A 19,576-nucleotide genomic window follows, 5' to 3' on the forward strand; every position below is an offset into this window, starting at 1 on the left:
TTCTTCTGACCATGTTTCCATTACTGAGACATCCCTTGCTTATCACTTGACTGTCACCAACTTCAACCCTCTGCCCAGAATTCTTCAAAGAACCCACAGCACATAAAGAAAAAGCCAGATCCTTAAGGAGAATGAAAGACAAGCCACAGGCTGGAGAAGGCATTTGCAAAACTTGCATCCAATCAAAGACCTATACCCTGGGGTTGGAGGGATGTCTCAGCATTGAAAGCACTGGCTGCTCTGGAAGAGAACCGAGGTTTGAGTCCCAGCACCTTCATGGCAGCTCACAACCATCTGTAACTCCAGTTCCAAGAGATCCAATACCCTCTCTGACCTCTGAAGGCACTGCACACAAGTGATGTACAGACGTCTACGCAGACAAAGCACTCAAACCCATAAAATAGCAAAAGATCGATATCCTAAGTATACGAGGAACTCTTAAAAACTCAGCAATTAGAGAATAGCTCCAGTTAGACACGCATCGTTTGTGGAAGACACTTTCTCTTTTCCATTGTATATTTCTGGCTTCTTTGTTAAAAGAAAGAAAGAAAGAAAGAAAGAAAGAAAGAAAGAAAGAAAGAAAGAAAGAAAGAAAGAAAAGAAAAGAAAAGAAAAGAAAAGAAAAGAAAAGAAAAGAAAAGAAAAGAAAAGAAAAGAAAAGAAAAGAAAAAGTGTCTATAGGAGTGTGTGGTCTACATTTGGGGGGGTCTTCAATCCAACTTCAATTCCATCACTCAACATGTCTGTTTTTATACCAATACCAATGTTTTTATACCAATGAGGGCTTTTTTTTGTTTGTTTGTTTTTACTATAGCTCTGTAGTATGACTTAAAATGAGGGATGGTGAGACCTCCTGAAGTTCTTTTATTTTTAATATTGTTTTAGTTATCCTGGGTTTTTTGTTTTTCCATATGAAGTTGAGTATTGCTCTTTCAAAGTCTGTAAAGAATTGCGTTGGGATTTACATGGGGAGTGTACTGAATCTGTAAATTGCTTTTGGTAAGGTTGTCATTTTTACTATGTTAATCCTACCTATCCATGAGCATGGGAGATCTTTCCAAACTTCTGATATCTTCTTCAATTTCTTTCTTCAAACAACTGAAGTTCTTGTCATACAAGTCTTTCACTTGCTTGGTTAGAGTTATCCCAAGATATTTTATATTATCGGTGACTATTGGGAAGGGTGTTGTTTCCCTAATATTTTCTCAGCCCATTTATATATATATTTAGGAGACCTATAATATCTTTTTTGAGTTTATATTGTATCCACTTCACTGAAGGTGTTCATCAGCTGTAAGAGTTCCCTGGTAGAATTTTTGGGGTTGTTTATGTATATATACTATTATATCATCTGTTAATGGTGATTCTTTGACTTCTTCCTTTCCAATTTGTATCCCCTTGATCTCCTTCAGTTGTCTTACTGCTCTAGCTAGAACTTCAAGTACTAAATTGGAGAGAAATGGACCGGACAAGCCTTGTAAGCTCCTGATTTTAGTGGAATCGCTTTGAGTTTCTCTCCATTTAATTTGATGTTGGCTGTCGGCTTGCATCAAGCCTACAGGAGATGCTGAGATGGAGAAGGCTGTGGGGAACAAAGGGAGACAATAGGAACTCTCTGTACTTTCTGCTCAACGTTTCTGGAAGCCTCAAACAGATCTGAAAAGGTCTGATCACAGCCGGCCCCTCCAGCTGGTGTGGTCAGTTCAGGCTCCCACCTCGATGACATCAGCCAGCTGCTGTGTACTCAGGCTGGCCCTGCTCTTCCTGGGCCTGACCAGGCCCCTGCTACTTTAAGACCTTTAGGCTGACTATCCTGTCTGCCACATCACTCTCCTCTAGGGAATCCAGACAAGTTTCTGTTCAAATGACACATCTCAGGAACAGCTACCCCGACTTCCTGGTGCAAACTGCCCTGTTACCCACACTCCCTGCTCTCCCTCTCCCCCTCCCCTCTCTCTCCCTCTCTTCCGTGTTCCGTTTTCCTCCTTAACACTGGTCACTGGTAAACATGTGATGCAGGGACTTTACAGGGTATCTCCATGCACTCTACAGTCTAAGCTCCATCAGCACAAATAAACAGTCTGGGGGACTATCTTAGTTACTATTCTGTTGATCTGAAGACACACCACGGCCAAGGCAGTTTACGAAAGAAGGCATTTGGTGGGAGGGGCTTGCATGCAGTCTCAGAGGGTTAGGGTCCATGGCCAGCATGGTGGGGAGCATGGTGCTGGAACAGTAGCTGAGAGCTATCATCTTCTCCCCAAGTCAGATTACTGAACCTCAAATCTCACCGCCACCCCCAGTGACAACACCCCCTCCAATAAGGACACCCCTCCTAATTCTCCCTCAACAGTCCACCAGCTGGGAACCAAACATTCAAATACGTGAGACCGTGGGGCCATTCTCATTCAACGTACCACAGGGACAAATACAACTGAACAGAATACAGGCACATTATGTATTTTTTCAGCTGACCTGTGTCTAAAAGCTTCTAAATAGCACAATCCACTTGACTACAGCCCCCAAATGTGACACTGATGGCCCAGAGCCTGAGAAACACGTGCTTGGGTGACTCTGTCATTGTCTAGACATCAGTGTGCACCCGCACCCAGCAGCTATGACGGAACCGGGCAACGGAGGCTCAGCGGTGGGTTCACCAAAACCATTCTGACGTAAGCATTAAAGCATCCTTAAACTATCTCCTCGGAAACACAACTCTACGGCAAATGACGCACAGAATGAACCAACCCCTTGGTTTTGTCTAAAGACCGCCACCTCATCCGTAGTGACAGGCATGCTTTTCGCTGGAGGCTGCTGTCCCCGGTTTCCCAGCTCTCAGGCATGCGGTTGTGCAAGTTTCCTCTGAGGCTGAAACACTCCATCCTGCAGGGAAGCTCCTTAAACAGAAGGTAGATAACTCAAAATAGCTTCAGGAAGTTCCTGAAACTGACCAGATTCACCAAGCCCTTCCCTGCCAGAATAAGCAATAAAAAACTGAGAGTCGGGCTGGAGAGATGCTCAGCAGTTAAGAGCACTTAAGAACCTGAAGTCAAAGAACCTGACTTCAATTCCTAGCAACCACGCAGTGGCTTACAACCATCTATAATGAGATCTGGTGCCCTCTTCTGGCCTGAAGGCATACATGCAGGCAGAACATTATGTATGCATATATGTAAGAAATAAATAAATCTTAAAAAAAAAAAAAAAAGCCGGGCGGTGGTGGCGCACGCTTTTAATCCCAGCACTTGGGAGGCAGAGGTAGGCGGATCTCTGTGAGTTCGAGACCAGCCTGGTCTACAAGAGCTAGTTCCAGGACAGGCTCCAAAACCACAGAGAAACCCTGTCTCGAAAAACAAAAACAAAAACAAAAACAAAAAAACCAACCTAAGAGTCCCCCTCAGATATGTGGACTCAAGCTGCAAAGAAGACCCTTGGAGAAGCCAAACTGCAAAGGAAAAAAACTAATGCCTGGAAGAGGTCTGGACTAACTGAACCACCTGGAAAGGACACACTCCGACCTGTTGAGCTGGCTGTGCAGTGTGCTCCAGGTTCCAGCTTTTGTGAGCTGTCACCCATGTGGGGTGGGCTTTGGTGATGCTGCTGTCTTTGAGTCGTTTCTACTCCTGTAAGGAGCCACAATAAACTGCCTGGTTCACCAACTTAGACGTCAGGAGTATTCGTACTCTGGTCTGTTGCGGGCTTCCTATCTTCAGCTGTAGACGTGGATGTTGTGTCTCCCCAGGAAAAGTTCTGTCACACGACCCATGCCCGCACTGGGTCTGGGGCTCCATTTCCTGCAGGTGCATCCAGGCATGGCTGCAGCCTGCGCCAACAAGGGAGCTATGGTTTCAGCGCTCGTCCGACTATCACTGAGGAAAATCGCTGGCTCCTTGCAGGGTCCCCTGCCAACTGGCCTGATCACCTGGCCTGGTCCAGCTCCTGTCGCTGGCACTGTATGTGGCTGCCCTGGGGGCTGCATATCTCACCACGCTGAGTTCCAGGTGGGGGTCTCCATGCAGACCTCAAGTCTGCCATTTCAGAGACCAGAAAGAGTACAAGACAGCAGGAGAGAGATGTGGATTTAGACAGTAGCAATGAAGAGCCACAGAGGCAGGCTGGACCAGAGGCAGACACAGAGAGAGAGGGAGAGGCGGGCAGGACATCTGCCCACGCTGCCCTGGGCATCTGCTCCCCAGTACCCGCTCAGCTCACGGCATCTCTAGGAGGGGACAGCCTGGCTACTCTCTCATCTCCCCTCAGGCCACATTCTCTGTCACACTGAGACACCTGCAGACGTGGCCTCGGTTAGGCAATTCTGCCTTCAGTCGCCTTGGCTCCACTTCTGAGCCCACGCTGGGAGATTTGCTTCAGTGTTTCTTTCTTCAGATCTGTAATCTCCACTGGTTCCTCATTCTGCAGTCTGGCTTCTGTGCTGAGATGGTCTTTCTCGTCTGTTGTTTCTCAAAGTCAGGCTCCTCACGATGCCCCTCTTGGAATTCCCCAGACATGGCTCTATAGAATCATCTCAGTAGACAAAAACTGACCACAGGATCTTCACAAGGCCCCCAAAAGAATGTCCACGCTGACCACAGCTAAGGCTAAACGGCACCTGATCGTCCTCTGCATGACGGTGTTCTCCTGTGGGACGATGGGAGAGGCACTGTCTAGTGTCTTTGTTCATGGATTTCCAACAGAGCAGATGGGGTGACCTCCAGAGAGTCTCGGGCTTGGTGGACCTGCAGAAAACCAGGGCAGCCCAGAGCAAGGATGACCACCCTCGTGTCCCTAGAGGTGGAGGACAGATAAGAAGCCTGGCGACACATCACAAACAGGAACTTGTCACGGGGAGCAAAGCTGACTGGTAGAGTGGTACGAACCACAATCAGACCCTTCGCAGGGTGTGTTCATTTGCCCCCAAAACCCCATTAGGAGAATCTACCTACACAGCTGAATCTGTCGAATCACACTAGTGTTAATGCTTTCAAATGGAAGAATAATCCCTGAGAAAATTGCTTATACTGATTGCATGGAATTCAGCCGTGCTGGTTCGACAAACAACCCTCAGCTCATTTCCCTCCCTGACTGCCATGATGATATATTATGGGATGTGGGATTCCTCTCTGAATGCTGTGAATATCGTTGGTTAATAAAAGAACTGCTTTGGGCCTATAGCAGAGCTATAAGGAAACAGAGCTGGGGGGAAATAAACAGGTTGCTGGGAGAAAGGAGGTGGAGTCAGAGAGAAGACACATAGCCCCTCCGGAGACAGACACCGAAACTTTGCCGGTAAGCCACTGCCACGTGGCAATAGACAGATTAATGGAGATGGGTTAAATTAATATCTAAGAGTTGGCCAATAAGAAGCTAGAGCTAATGGGCCACACAATGATTTAATTAATACAGTTTCTATGTGATTGTTTTGGGAACCAACAAGCAGCCTTCCTCCTACAGGGTTGTGCCATGAAAAGAGAGACAAGGCTTGAGAATCCATGGGGAGACGAAATGATAACAAATGACCCTCGACTTGAACCTGAACTTGGTGGAAATGCTGCACTGGCACCCTGAAATGCCTGACTGATCCCAGATCTGGACTTCAAAGTATCAGCCACAAGGCACACACTGCAGAGTCACAATGTCATTGCCTCGTAAGTTAAGACCCAATGCTGATGTCCTTATGAGCTGGAGGTGGCAATCCTGAGCATTCCCAAGATGCAACTGTTTGCACTCAACACAGCTCAGCTGGACCTAACCCAGGGACTCTTTCACTGTGAAGAAAAGAACAGACTTTAAACGCTGAGGTTTCAAAGAAACTCGTCCTAGGTAAGTACGGCTTGCTAGAGCTCTTAAGTGGAGAAAAGCCATGCCTGAAGGTCCACTCTTGTACCAAATTCCCAATAAAGTTTATAATGACGGGACCTCCAGTTGGGTCCCCCAAAACTACTGTAAATTCCTGCACCCCACATCCAGCCTCTCCACAGGCATCCAGCTCTTTGAACTCTTGCTCAGTGAGGCTGTCATATTCTGCAACTCCCCCTCCATCCTTCAAGCCCAGCAGCCTCCTCTCTCCCTGTCAGCCCACTATCACCACAGGGCCTTGGCTAAGGTCACCAAGATAAGGGGAGAACTTTAACCTGGGTGGCCCTAGCCAGTCCTGCTGACATTGGGTGGTCACAAGTGGGGGATCCTTCCCTCACGGTGATGAGTCTGTAGGTAGCAAACCCCAACATCCCAGCATCACTGGGCTTCATCAACCTTCCTGTCATTCTGCCTTCGCCTAATGTGCCTTGCAAGCCACGTCCCTTGTCTCCTGGTCTCCTGGGCATTGTCTAGTCACCATCTTCTTCACACTGCCAATTCAATATCACCTGCCTACAGTTGCAAGCCTTCTCTAAACTGCGATTCTCTAATAATAGCTGGTCACTGTCCCCCACACCTCCAGCACTCCACAGACACCTCTACACCATGCTCCGTACCGTACTCGTGACCTCCATGGACCAGCCAGGACTCACACCCAGGCTTCCTCAGAGACAAAACCCTTTCTCCTGCTGAGTTTCCAGAGAGCAGGAGGGATGGCAAAGGCCTCTCCCAGGTATTCTGCATAGAACCCGCCACCATTCTCCCTTGTCACCCTCTCTGCCCCACTCCAGCTTCCTCTCCTTAGCAGCCCCCACGCCAGCTCTAACAGCTGCCCGTGTTTTCAACCCTCTAAGCAAAGTAGCATTTTCTAAACACTTAACCAGTCATGGCCCAAAGTCTTGAGAACAACTGGCCCACCAGGCCCTCTGCTGTCTTCCTATTCTAGCCCTCTGAGACTTTCGCTTCAGTCCTAAACCATCCATGCACAAGTGTAGGAACCAGGTCACTCACTACTCTTACCCCAGGCCAAGCAGAACCTCTATCCAGCCCATGCATCCCCTCCTCCATATAGCCGCCATCTGCCAGGGCTCAACTCAAATATCACTGTTACACTATAGCCTTCCCTAAGCATCCTCGGTCCCATCTGCCAAGGGTCAGTCAGGTCCTGGTGCTGCCCGTATTTGGAAATCTGTCTCCTGCCATCAGAGCACGTTGCTCCTTCGCAGTTCAGTCAACTCACATCGTTTCCTCGACTTTATTCTCCTCCCCAGTTCTCGGAACACAGTAAGCACTCAGGCAGGGTTTGGTGAGAAACAAACAAACCAATAGGGAGGCTCTCCGCAGTTACTCCCCCTCCCGTGAATACATTCGGTACGTCAGTCATCCTCAGACTTCAAAATTCCACGCATAGACATTCACAGGGAGGCTCAAAAGTAGGAAGCAGCCAGTGTGGTGAGTTCAAGTCCCGCTTCCCTCACAGAAGGAGACGGAGTATCCTGTGCAGCTTGCCGAAGCATCCATGGGCAGCGTCAGCGAGGACACGGATCTTCCTTTCTCAGATTGATCAGCCAAATTCGCTCTTTTGTTTTCCTTTCTTTTCCCTTTTACTGTGGCAACTGGTAGTTTTTATTTCAGCCTCAAGTCTTTTTGCCGATACGCAGGAATGCAAGCGTTTTCTAGAGATCCTGCTAAGGCCACGTGTTTGTTTGCTGTGCAGTGGCATGCATTTGCTTATCTACCTGGACAGCTGTGTACTGTGGGGGCTGCGTAGAAAGGAAATCCTACCTTCTTACGGCACTTCAGTTTCTCTGCCTCTCAGACATCTGGGGCAAGACTGAGCAGAGGTGGGAACAGCTGTGTCCCAGTCTGGCTCCCAATCTTGAGGAGGTCCCATCTCACTCCTGGGCACACCCATGGCTGTGAATTCTACAGCGGCCACTTCAGCGTGCTGGGTGACTTTTCTTCCTCATCTGAGTCAGTGACAGAATGTCTCGGGGATGGGTGCTACATGGTCCTGATGAGTCTCTGCATCACCTGAGACAACCCTGCGTTTTTCTTTTGTAGTTTGTCAACATAATCGAATATATTGATAGATTTTCAACTGAGAAATCAACACAATTCTTGAGACTGATCCCCCTTGGTAAAGAATGGTACCATTTTCTTTCTTTCTTTCTTTCTTTCTTTCTTTCAAGATTTTATTTATTTATTATGTATACAACATTCTGCCTCCATGTATGCCAGAAGAGGGCGCCAGATCTCATTACAGATGGTTGTGAGTCACTATGTGGTTGCTGGGAATTGAACTCAGGTCCTCTGGAAGAGCAGGCAATGCTCTTAACCACTGAGCCATCTCTCCAGCCCGAACGGTACCATTTTCATGTAATGCTGATAGACTAATTTTTCCTTTAAGTGCACCTGGTTGTTTTGTCTGCATGTGTGTGTACCGTGTGCATACTGTGCCTGCAGAGGCTAGAAGAGTACCAGATCTCCTGGGACTTCAGTTAGAACCAGTTATGAGCTACTATGTAGGTGCTGGGAATCAAACCTGGGGCCCCTGGAAGACCAGCCAGTGTTCTTAACCACTGAGCTATCTCTCCAGTTCTCAACAGACTAATTTTTGAAGCTTTACCCCTAAGTTCATGAAGGCCGTCATCAAGTTTGTCCTCGGGATAAGGTTGACTGCCAGGGACAGTGTGGAAAATATTCCTCATTTCTAAGTTCTAGAAGACGTCGTGCAAAAGTGGCATTGTTGTCCTCCTCAACACTCAGCAAGTGCTCTTGGGAAATGACCTGGCCTGGGATTTTCTCTAAGGGAGGTGTTTTCCCCTCCAAATCTAATTTCTACACTAGATAAAGGACTACTTAGGTTATTGATTTCCTCTTGAGTTAGCTTTGGAAGTTTGTGCTTCCCAAGGGATGTGTCCACTTCCTCTGAGCTGTAGAATTTACTGGCAAGGAAACAGAATCCACTGAGGAGGCTCCCCTCCTGGCAGCTCACTGCCAACACATCCCCACCTGTGGACTCTGCTTCACGGGTGCAGCTTCTGGCTTTCCTGGTTTTCTGTGGGGCTTTGGTATTTCATGGATTCCCATTCTGCTCCTCCTCACTGCTCTGGGGTGAGTCGAGACTTCCTCTAGTCTCTTCAAGTAGAAGCTCCATTAGCTCCATCACAGACACCTGGAGACCCTCCTGTGCCTTCGGCCGTGCTGCGTCCACCCAAGCATTGCCCACAATCAGGAGCCCAGGAGGAAGCTCTGCTCCATCCTTGGAGAGCTGACCCAGCGTGGCCGAGTCCGTGGACATAACAAAGAGGAGCTCCCACCCTCCTTCAACTTGTCACCTGTTGGTGGCGTCTGGAAGACACTGATCCATTCTCCTGTCCACGGAACATGCGGTCTCCGTGGCAGAGTCTGGCAGTGTCACCACACGCTATGGAGAAAGCCTGTTTTCAAATGAGAGCATGAGCTGTGTAGGAAAACCCTGTGACCAGCACCGGCGTTCTTAAGATTAATTATACATCACAGATCTTAAGTAAAGCAAGCTCTTCAACACCGCGGGGAGATGGCTCAGGAGAAATCAGGGCAGCTGGGATGGAGCCTCACCCTCCTCCTGTGAGCCTGCGGGCACAAGCCGTAAAACCTGAAACCTCCTTCCCAAGTTCCTCCTTTTCTGTCACGATTATTGTGACACTCTTGCTCAAAGTGGCTGGCAAGGTCACTCTTCTGTCAAGTGCTCAAAAGGAAACTGGTGTTCTCTGAAAATCTGAACTCCTAATCAAAGGGTTTGGTTTTAGTTGGTTTTTTTGAGACAGGGGCTCCTGTAGCTTAGGCTGGCATCAAACGTGCTATGTAACTGAGGATGACCCTAAATTTCTAACCATCCCGCCTCCACATTCCTTGTGCATGACCACACCCAGTTTTATGTGGTGCTGAGGATGGAGCCCAAAGCTTCAGACACGCTAGAGAAATACTAGCAGCTGGGCCACATCCCCAGGCTGCACCTTGCAGGTAGCCTTGACAGCCTCTATCACACCCAGATGTCTGCTCTGCATGGACCAGCTATCTCACTGGCCCTAGAGGGATGGGGCGACCTCGGTGAGAACTGCTAAGTTCTTTTCCATGTGACTTGTCTTCACAGTAGGTCAGAGTCCACAAGAGTGGATGAGCACAGAACTACTGATGCCCGGGCTCGGCGCCAGCACCAGATGTTACCGTCATCCAGCCGGCCACACATCAAGGCCAGGTTCAGATGAAGAAGTCAAGACCATCTCTGGGCCTAAGTCATCCCGATGTAAACACTGGTTGCAGAGAGGGCTGGGGAATTAAAGTCGCTTCCTAAGTCAACCACATCCGTCCTTACTTTGTGTCCTGAGAAGTTGTCCTCTCTCTTACACGGGAGCCCCTCCCAGCATAGTCCTGTGGGCACCATTTACTCAGACTCCAGTGTGAGCAATTTTCCTGAGACTGAAATTCACAAATATACCCAACCCTCTGCGATGACCCTCGGTTAACCTGACTGTGTAAGAGGACATCTGGGCTGGGTGACATCGGTACCCTTCACACTAGGGCTCAAACACTCTACGCCAAAGAACGGAGCAGGTCTACTATGCTGTCCCTGAAGTGTGATCCCGAAGGCACAAACGCGTGTGTGTGTGTGTGTGTGTGTGTGCGCGCGCGCGCGCGCGAGCGTGCGTGTGGTGGAGGGAGGTCAGCCAGAGGTCAGCACTGGCTGTCTTCCTCAATCATTATTTTTTTGTGACAGGGTCTCTTACTGACCTCGGAGCTCCACAGAACCTCTTGTCTCCAACCCTGACTCAGCCCTGGGACTACAGACAAGCCCCACCTTGTTTTTACCATATTTACTGTATCACTGCAGGTCTGAACTCGGGTCATTCTGTGCACATAGCAAGCACGTTGCCCACTGTGCCACCTCTCCAGCCCCTGGATTAATTTAAAGAAGCGCATTTGGGAGGGACTTTGTCCATCCCATTGCTCTGGCCGCAGGACCAAAGCAAATGAGCAGCATCGGCCTGGTTGAGAGCGCAAGAGAACCTCAGGGCAATGGCTGGAAACTGTCTCCTGACCGGACCACAGTGAGGGAGGAGAGAGTAAGGCCTGAACAGCAGGAGGCCACAGCAGCCTGGAGGCCTCTCTCTGCAGAACAGCCAGAGCTGCCTGCCTCCCCTCCCATCTGTGACTTTTGGCCTTTAGCCTGCAGGAAACTGGACCAGGGAAGCCTGAGCGGCAGCAGCTCAGCCCTCACACAGCCTGCAGCTGTGCACCCAGCAGATGTACAGGGCCCTGGAGCTGAGCCTTATGCTCTGCCCCAAAATGACAGTGGTCTGTCCAGGGAAAGGGAGGAAGGCAACAAACTCCCCCCCCCCCAAAAAAGAAAGGTTATCAGAGTCTATCCCACTTAAGAATAAAACATTGTTTCTGGCTTTGGGTGGTTCTGGGGTCACACCCTAGCTTCTAGCTTCAGGGTCAGAACAGTGGCTCCTCAGCCCAGCAGGTCTTCTCACTAACCCTGGAGACACCCTGCTGCCCCATAAGGCCACTCCTCCCAGTGAGGGCTGCATAAACTGGGACTCAGAGAAGGTGGGCGGGTGACCCAAAATCACCCAGCAAAGGCCTGCAATGTGAAGCCAAGTGTCCCTGACCCTGGAAGACAGATCTCTAGGAAGCGACGAGAGATCTGGCTTTCATGGCCGAGTTGCATACACAGAGGAAGAGATGAGTGTTCTCCCGGGTACAGTGGCTGACACAGGGCGATCCCCATTTTACATGGAATTCCAGTTTGAAAGGTGAAAACACACAGCTCTGCCGGGCCCCACACAGGAGCCAGTTGTCGGAATAAACTGCCCACTCTCACACTGCTCTGTCACCTGATCTGTCGCTCACATCTGTGTGCACGCCACATTTCTTGGTACAGAAACTCAGGAGGCACCAACACAGTGTGCAAGTCCCGGGTTCCACAGTGAGACAGGACAGAGATTGGTTTCTGCCCCGTAGTAGTGTCTACCCACTGATGCCCATGACAAGGGGAGCCTGGGAGGACTGGCACAGGCTAGCCTTGGAGAAGGTGCCTCTAGAGGATACTTCCACAGCCAGCCTAGGGCTGCATGCATGCAAACTGCAGGAGAAGCCAGAATGCTAGCCACTGCTGCCATAGCCTTCTGTGCGCTTGCACAGTGTCCTTCCCTTCCCTGACCCCTAGCTGAATGAGGGCTGTGCCACATGACCTAATCCTTAGGACATACCCAGACCACTCTCCAGTGTTCCAGTCTGAGTGGAGGTCCCTGAAGGCTGTGACTATTGATCTTCCCTCAGACCCAGGTGAGACTCTCTCATGTCCCCTGCATTTGGGTGACCTGGGGAAAGATGACTGCCACGCCCCAGTGTCCTGTGCGACACAGTGAGCCTCTTGTGAGATGTGCTAAGGAGTAATCAAGACACTGACTCTGGGCGGGAGCTTTCTTTGCATGTATTTAAAGTTGGGCTGTAGGGAGGTGCCAGTTATTTCTAATGATAGAAGGAAGGACCCTGCCAGCACAGCACATGCTGGGCTCAGGCTCAGAGCTCTCACGCTGCTACCCTGGGGACACTCGTGGCTATGCCTCCTACTCCCCTGTCCCACGCTGGCTGTGTGCACCTATGTATGTGTGTACTGTATACACATGAGTGTATATGACCTAGTAAATGTACATACAACACCTTTATGTATATGCACAAGTATATTATGCTGCTATGTGCTCAGCTGTGCATGTGTGCACATGTATGTGCGCATCTATATGAACATACACTCATCCAGTGAGCATGTACACACCTTTATGCATATACTGCATGTGTACTGCTGTGTGCACTGAGTGTGCACATGTGTCTACTGCATGCATTTATGTGAGTTTACATGCATGCTAGTCAGCGTTGATGCACCTTTATGCATATAAACGTGTAATCTGCATGCTTCTGCATGTACCTGCATGTGGACATCTGTGTGTGCACCTGAGGATGTACACAGGCACATCAGCAAGTGCACACACACCCTGTGCACGAGCACATGTCTATGTGTGGCTGCATGTTCACCTGCGGGTGGGAGTGCATGTGTGCATGCGTGATGCCAACGTAAACCCAGATGTGCTTTCAGTCTGGCCCTCAGGAATCTCTTCAGGGTTCCTGAGTTAAACTGAATTCAGGTGGTTTTTGGTTTTGTTTTGTTCTGTTCTGTGTTGTTTTGTTTTTTGAACAGGCCAACAGGGCAGATCCAGTTCACTCTTCTTCAGGCCTGAAACCCAAAACCACTTGCTGAACTTGGCAGGGTCCCGGCGGAGGTAGAACCTTGCAGTCCCATGCTTCTGAAGGAAACAAAATGAACAGTCCAGATTCTACTCAGGGTGTACCTTGTGCTTAATGACGACCTGGAGAAATCCTGTTTTCTAGCTTTCTCCAAATGAACTGTCACTCAACTGCTGTGTCTTCCTGAGAGCCACTGCACTCACCCTTCCTACACAGCCCACTCTGAGTGACGATGTCATCAATACCGTCACCACTGCCAACACTGAGCACTGATGTGGGAGTCCCCTCTGTATGCTGTGAGTATGTTTTATTATCATTATAAAGAAGTTGCTTTAGTCTGTGGCAGGGCAGAATATCGCCAGGTGGGAAAGCTAAACTGAATGCTGGGAGAAAGAAGGTGGAGTCAGGCAGATGCCATGTAGCTGCCCAAGAAACAAGATGTGAGGTAACAAACCCCGAGCCTCATGGTAAAATGCAAAATAATAGAAATAGGTTAATTTAAGATGTAAGAACTAGCTAGGAATATGCCTGAGCCACTGGCCAAACAGTTTTGTAATTAATACAGCTTTTGTGTGATTATTCAGGTCAGAGCATGTATGGCCGGGTGCCCAGGACCAGAGGAAATGCCGCTCTTTTTTTTTTTTTAATTTTTGTTTATTATGTATAGTGTTCTGCCTGCATGTATACCTGCAGGCCAGAAGAGGGCACCAGATCTCATTATAGATGGTTGTGAACCATCATGTGGTGGGAATTGAACTCAGGACCTCTGGAAGAGCAGCCAGTGCTCTTAACCTCTGAGCCATCTCTCCAGCCCGGAAATGCCACTCTTAACTGGGCACTTCTATCTTCTGCCCATGTGCCATAGAGACTCCTTTTCTGTTTCCATCCCAACACCGGCTACCCAACCTGAACCAAACGTGAGTCTGCATCTACTGAGAGAGCAGGCCTTTGGAGGGTGTCCCATGGCAGAGAAACATGAGCACAGAACGAGTCATGTGTCAGGGAGGTCAGTCCCGACTGCTCACCTCAAAGGCTGGGTGGGCCTCCTCTCCGTCCCACCCCAGATCTGCAGGGTCTTTCTGTCTCACACTGTTCTGGCATTTAGAGTTGTGTTTCCTCTTGTTCTAACTCCCTAAGAACCTGCCATTTACAATGTCAAGCTGGTGCCTATGTAGAGCCTTCGCCCCTACATCCCAGCGTCTTTGGTAGAGGAAGGTTTTCAGCATACTAACAAAGAGAAAAGTAAATGCCAAGCCAGCCGTGAACTCTTTGATCTACAACGGTGTAGTGCCTACAAGATATGCAATGGTGGCACAAAGCTTGGGGGAGTGGTCAGTCAGTGTTTGATTAACTTAAGGCCCACACCAGGAGATGGAACGACTCTGCTTGGGTGACCAAGAATCTGAGACTAGATAGTCCAGGGACCTAGAGTAAAACCAAATAAGACTGGTCCAGAAAAAGAGGGGGAAATGTAGTGATGAAATGACTCCTAATGACATTCTGCCATACTCATACATCAGTGCCTTACTCAGCCATCACCAGAGAAGCTGCTTTTTCTGGTGGGTGGGAACAAATATAGAGACCCACAGCCAGACATGCAGAGAGAGACAGATACAGACTTTGGAACGCTCATCCCTAAATGGGATGTCTCCATCAAATCCCTCCCCTGAAGACAAGGGACCCCTGCTGAAAAGGGGCAGAAAAAGTCTAAGACCAGAGGGAATAGAGGACACCAAGAAAGCACGACCCTGGAAATCGACACGAGCAAAGCTCGTATGGACGGACAGAGACTGAAGCAGCATGCGCAGGGCCTGCAGGGGTCTGCACCCGGTCCTGTGTACACACTGCATCCCTCCGTTTTGTTTTTCTCAGATTCCTGCGTGTGGGAATGAGTGGGTCTCTGACACGTGACTTCTCTCGGGTTCTTTTCCCTCTGTGGGTTTGTCCTGTCCAACTTCGATGTGTTAGTTTTTATCTTATAATATTTTATTTTGCTGTATTTTTTAAAAATAAATGAATAAATGAAAGCCTAGCCACTAGGCTGCAGGTTAATGACAAACTGTCATTTATTCCCGCTGGGAGAGAGAAGATCAGTTCTTTGGTTCTCTCCAACCGTGTGACACGGGGTGTATCCACCAGTCTGGGGCAGGCCTCATGTTCGGGAGCAGTTGGTCAGCATATAATGGTGTCCACAGTGTCATTGTGGGAGCTTCACTTGTTTGCAGCTTGGTAGGGTTTTTTTTTTTTCTTCCTTTAGGAATGTTGTTTTATTTTATTTTCTTGGGTTTTGGGAGGGGTTGTTGTAAATGGGTTTTTGGTGTTTTTTTTTTTTTTTGAAAGAACTTAAAGTTGGGTTGGGGAGAGGACCTGGAAGGACTTGTGGGGGGGCAGAATATGATCTAAATACATTTAAATTTAAAAATTGTTTGAAATAATAAAAAATACAACCCAAAAAAGAAACGCCGGAAGTCAGCTAACACAGTGTCAAGTAGGCAATAAAGTTCTTAATAAGCTGATTTAGCTCAACTGCTGTAGGCTAAACTGTGTTCCACAAAATGTACACATTGGGGTCCCAGCCCCCAGGGCCACAGGATGTGGCTTTGCCTGGTTTTGAGGTCACTCTGGATGTGACTGGGATGCCGTCTACAGTGGATCTGTGCAGAATGGAGGCCACAGTGAGAACGTCATATAAGCCATGAACAAGCACCCTAGCACATGCAGTAAGCACACACCATACCTTGATTGTGAACTTGTGGCTTCCAGACCATGAGACAGGGGGACCTTTGATTCAGTTGCTCACCCCCAACCCCTGGCAGCCCTAGATCTCCCACAGAGAATGCCATGTGGACTGCAAGCAGCTTCCCTGTCCCATTCTGGGACACCCAGAAGGGACAAAGTTCCTGGAGGTTTTCATGGTAACTAACAACTTTGTACCCTGCATTCACGAGGCAAATTGAAACAGCATTTGAGCTGTTATTCTTGGCAATTTCCTATCCTCTAAAATTGCTACATCCGAGGGTGCCTCCTTTAACAAAACAACCTAGAGATGTCTGAAGGGGGAACTTGCAGGGATGGTGCTTCAGGGCTCAGGGACATGATGGCTATGGAAGGTTTGGGATCAGAAGACAGCAGGCACAGGACGGGGGCCCAGCTCAGGGCCTGGCTCTCCCTAGGACAAGCAAAGGGCAAGACCTGCATTCCCAGAGCTGGGGAAACTGCCAATCCCAGCTCCCATCTTCCCTGCAGCAGAAAGCCCATGGCCAGCAGCAGAGAGTAGCACCTCTCACTGCCAGTCTGGAGCTCCCGCTTCTCACCTCCAAGGACCAAATACAGAGGCTCCAGGAGAGGGACCCTGACCCGCCATTTTCTTTGCCTGAGCTGAAGCCCAAGGAATGTCCCTGCCCTGCTAGCCAACCCCATTTTGAAACAGAGCAGGACGTGTTCTTAATAAAAGACACATGGGAAGCCTTCGCTCTGCGCTCCTTCCCAGGCCTGAGCCTCATTTTAACCGTGAACTTGCAGAAGGGAAGCCCCATGCTGCTCACAATTCTCCAGTGTCAGCACTTCCATGTGGCAGTGTGTCCAGCTCGGAGCCTTTCCGTGCTACACAAATGTTCAGCCCCATTTCCAAGCATTTCCTTTTTAAGGAGAAATGGCCTCGCTTTCTTTACCCCACTGAGGTGAAAGTTTCTCCACACACGCGCTTCAAGACAAGTGTGATGGCATGCCGGCACTGCCCAACACTGACGACTTCACAGCAGATGCAAACTGTGGAGTTCAGTATTCAGACAGTGGCGGAAGGTCTACTCCCCACACCTACCTTTGACCCAAAGAGCCAGGAACTCTCTGGATGGTGTCATCAGCCTTCACAGTCAGATTAAAACAAACCAGTCCGGTCTCAGAGAGACAAAACAACATCAACCCAAGACATCTGACTTGAGTGTACATTCTTTTGAGTGTAGTTTCAGAATGTTTAGGGCCAATCTGGCGGCCAGAAGCTAAACATCTTATTCATTCCTCCCTTTGTTCTTTCAGAGAAGAAAGGGCCGCCACAGTTTGTTAAGAAAATCTTTGGAGAAGTTAAAACAGAATATGGCTACTGAAGTTTGCCTATCCATATTAATGCAGCAAACATGTCACATAATATGTGTATTGATGTCCCTGCTGGAATAGCATAGGAAGCTTTTCAAGGGGTTTTCTTTAAAGCCTATTTTGGAAAACTTAGCGTGTCTCATTGGGACATCTGTCTTTTATATTCTCCACACCAAGGTCCAGATGACAATCCAGTTCTCTCGGTGCTTTGAAAGTCAGGCCCTGCTCTTCAGTCTGTAGCATCTTAAATCATAACTTTATCGATCCGCCTCATTTATAAGCATCATTTTTCACACCAGGGAGCCAGCTGTTCGTTCTAAAATGCATGTCATTTTTCGTAAATAATGTTCAGGAAAATACCCAAAACCTATGGTATGCCTGCAGAATTCATGTTAACCGTTTTCCGATTAATACTGCAACATGCCAACTTATGAATAAAATTAGAATGCTTGCGTTTTCTGGTCATTTAATCCGCATTTTGTTAGTAATAAATTGTCCTGCTTGGAGTCGTGTGTACACAAGTGTACGTGTTCGTGTGTGTGAGCGTCTGTGTGTGCATGTACACGCCATTAAGAAGTGCTACTTCTTCCTAATTACGGGGCAGTTTGATTGCCTCATTTAACACTTTTTAAGTAACTAAGGATCTTAAGGTTTTTTTGTAAACTGTGTATTGGTCAAAATCTTGAACACAGGACTTTGGTATTTTTTTAACATATAAGAGCTGACTGTCGTTAGAAGCGCACTCAACGCTTGACACTGCTCTGTGTGCTTGCGGATGAAAACAAACTTTGGTCACCCCCAGCTGCGGTCAAGGTTCACACTGCAGCGCCGCCGGGAGCCACCAGCCAGTAGCAGCAAGCCGACTGCTCCGAATCCAGCACGCACTGAAGATGAAAATTCGGAACCATCCCCAAAAAGCCGGGGCTTCTAGACCGTGTGTGCGCAGTTCTGTGGGCTTGGATGAGTGAGGAGTGTCTCGGTAGGGAAAGCAGTAAGTCATTTCACAGCTCAGCCCTCCCTCCGCATTGATAGCTGCATTCGTTAAACATGCCCAGCCACCGGTCCATTCAACGCCAGGGTGAGACTGCAAAGCCAACGATGAAAACCGCTCAGACAAAGCCATTGCAGAAAGCTGCGCGGCGCTGAGCCGAGGTTTTCTGATCGGTCACGGCGAGGGGCGAAGCCGACCTCCCAACTTCACGTTAGGGTGGAGCAGAACCCCGCAGGCGCCCGCACAGTCAACTCTCCTTCCCGTGACCCCGACCCCGCCCCGCGCGTCGAAGCGGCCCCCTCCGCTGCCCCTGCCTTCAGGGCGGGTCCCCTTCCCGGCGCCCCGCACACAATGGCGCCCCGAACTCCCGCCGCCGGTCCCCGCGCCCGGCGCGCCGCCGTGTCCGCGCACAAAGGAGGAGGGCGCGCGGGCCCCGAGCCGGCGCGCGCCAGGTGCTCCCGCGCGCCCCGCCGCCCGCCTCCCGCCCGGGCCAGGGACCCACCCGGAGACCGCGCCAGGGCTACTTACTTTCTCGATGGTTCCGGGCAGCAGACGTTCGAGCAGTCGGCACAGGACCACCCCGTCCTTGAGCGAGGCTTGCAAGAAGACCTCGGGGTCCGAAATGGTTTTCTTGGGCGACTCCAGCACGCCCAGGGTGATGAGCCACGTAACGGTCTGCTCGGCAGAATTCATCGCTGCGGCGGCTCGAGCTGCGCGCACGGAGGGGGCGCCGCGCGCGATCACCTCGGAGCGGCCCGGGCCGCGGCCACCCGCGCCCCCGCCGCCTCCGCGCCCATGGGCGGCCGCGCGCCGGCGATTGGCCCGGCCGGCCCAGCAGGTCCCGCTAGGCTCCGCGGGCTCGCGCGCGCCCTGGCCTGCTGTCAAGTGCCTTTTCATTAGCGGCGCAGGAACCTGCGGGCGCCCGGCACCGCCCCCGCCGCCGCCCCCCGGCCGCGGCCGCCGTCGCCCGATGACATCACCGGAGAAGAAAGACGCGGCGGCCGCCCGCGCGCGCCCCGCGCCAGCCCGGGCGCACGACAGCTGGCGCGCCCCCCGCTCACCTGCGCCGCCCGCGCGCCCCGGGGCTGCGCGCCTTTGTAGGGAGGGCGGCGCGCGATTAGTAAGCGCTTCCCAGAATGCTCTCTCGAGCCTGCCGGCCGACTGCGGGGCGCGGGCGTCCCTTCGCCACCCCGGCAGCCGGCGGTGACGGCACGCACATGCTCGTTAAATCTGGGACCAGATGGGTCTCACTCGGGAGGAGCGAGCCTCGGGGACGCGGGCGCGCGGGCGGAGCGGCTGACTGCAAGGCCACCAGCGGGGGGCGGGGGACGGGGTGGGGGTGAG

At 50.3% G+C, this 19,576-nt stretch overlaps 1 protein-coding gene across 4 annotated transcripts in view; it reads right to left on the bottom strand.

Moving 5' to 3' along the window:
• The window catches only part of Arhgef7 (Rho guanine nucleotide exchange factor 7), a 106,116-nt gene extending 86,839 nt beyond the window's left edge, over positions 1-19,277 (bottom strand). For 2 of the 4 annotated variants that reach the window (XM_057752166.1, XM_057752165.1), the window contains exon 1: positions 18,761-19,271. In XM_057752166.1, the coding sequence (XP_057608149.1) occupies positions 18,761-19,129 (369 nt within the window). In that variant the 5' untranslated portion in view covers positions 19,130-19,271. Of the gene's footprint in view, positions 1-18,760 lie in introns of all 4 variants that reach the window. The other 2 variants (XM_057752168.1, XM_057752167.1) reach the window with 2 other exon arrangements.
• Positions 19,278-19,576: the final 299 nt, after the last annotated feature.

This window comes from Chionomys nivalis, chromosome 20, assembly GCF_950005125.1.
Source record: "Chionomys nivalis chromosome 20, mChiNiv1.1, whole genome shotgun sequence".
Taxonomy (NCBI): Eukaryota; Metazoa; Chordata; class Mammalia; order Rodentia; family Cricetidae; genus Chionomys; species Chionomys nivalis.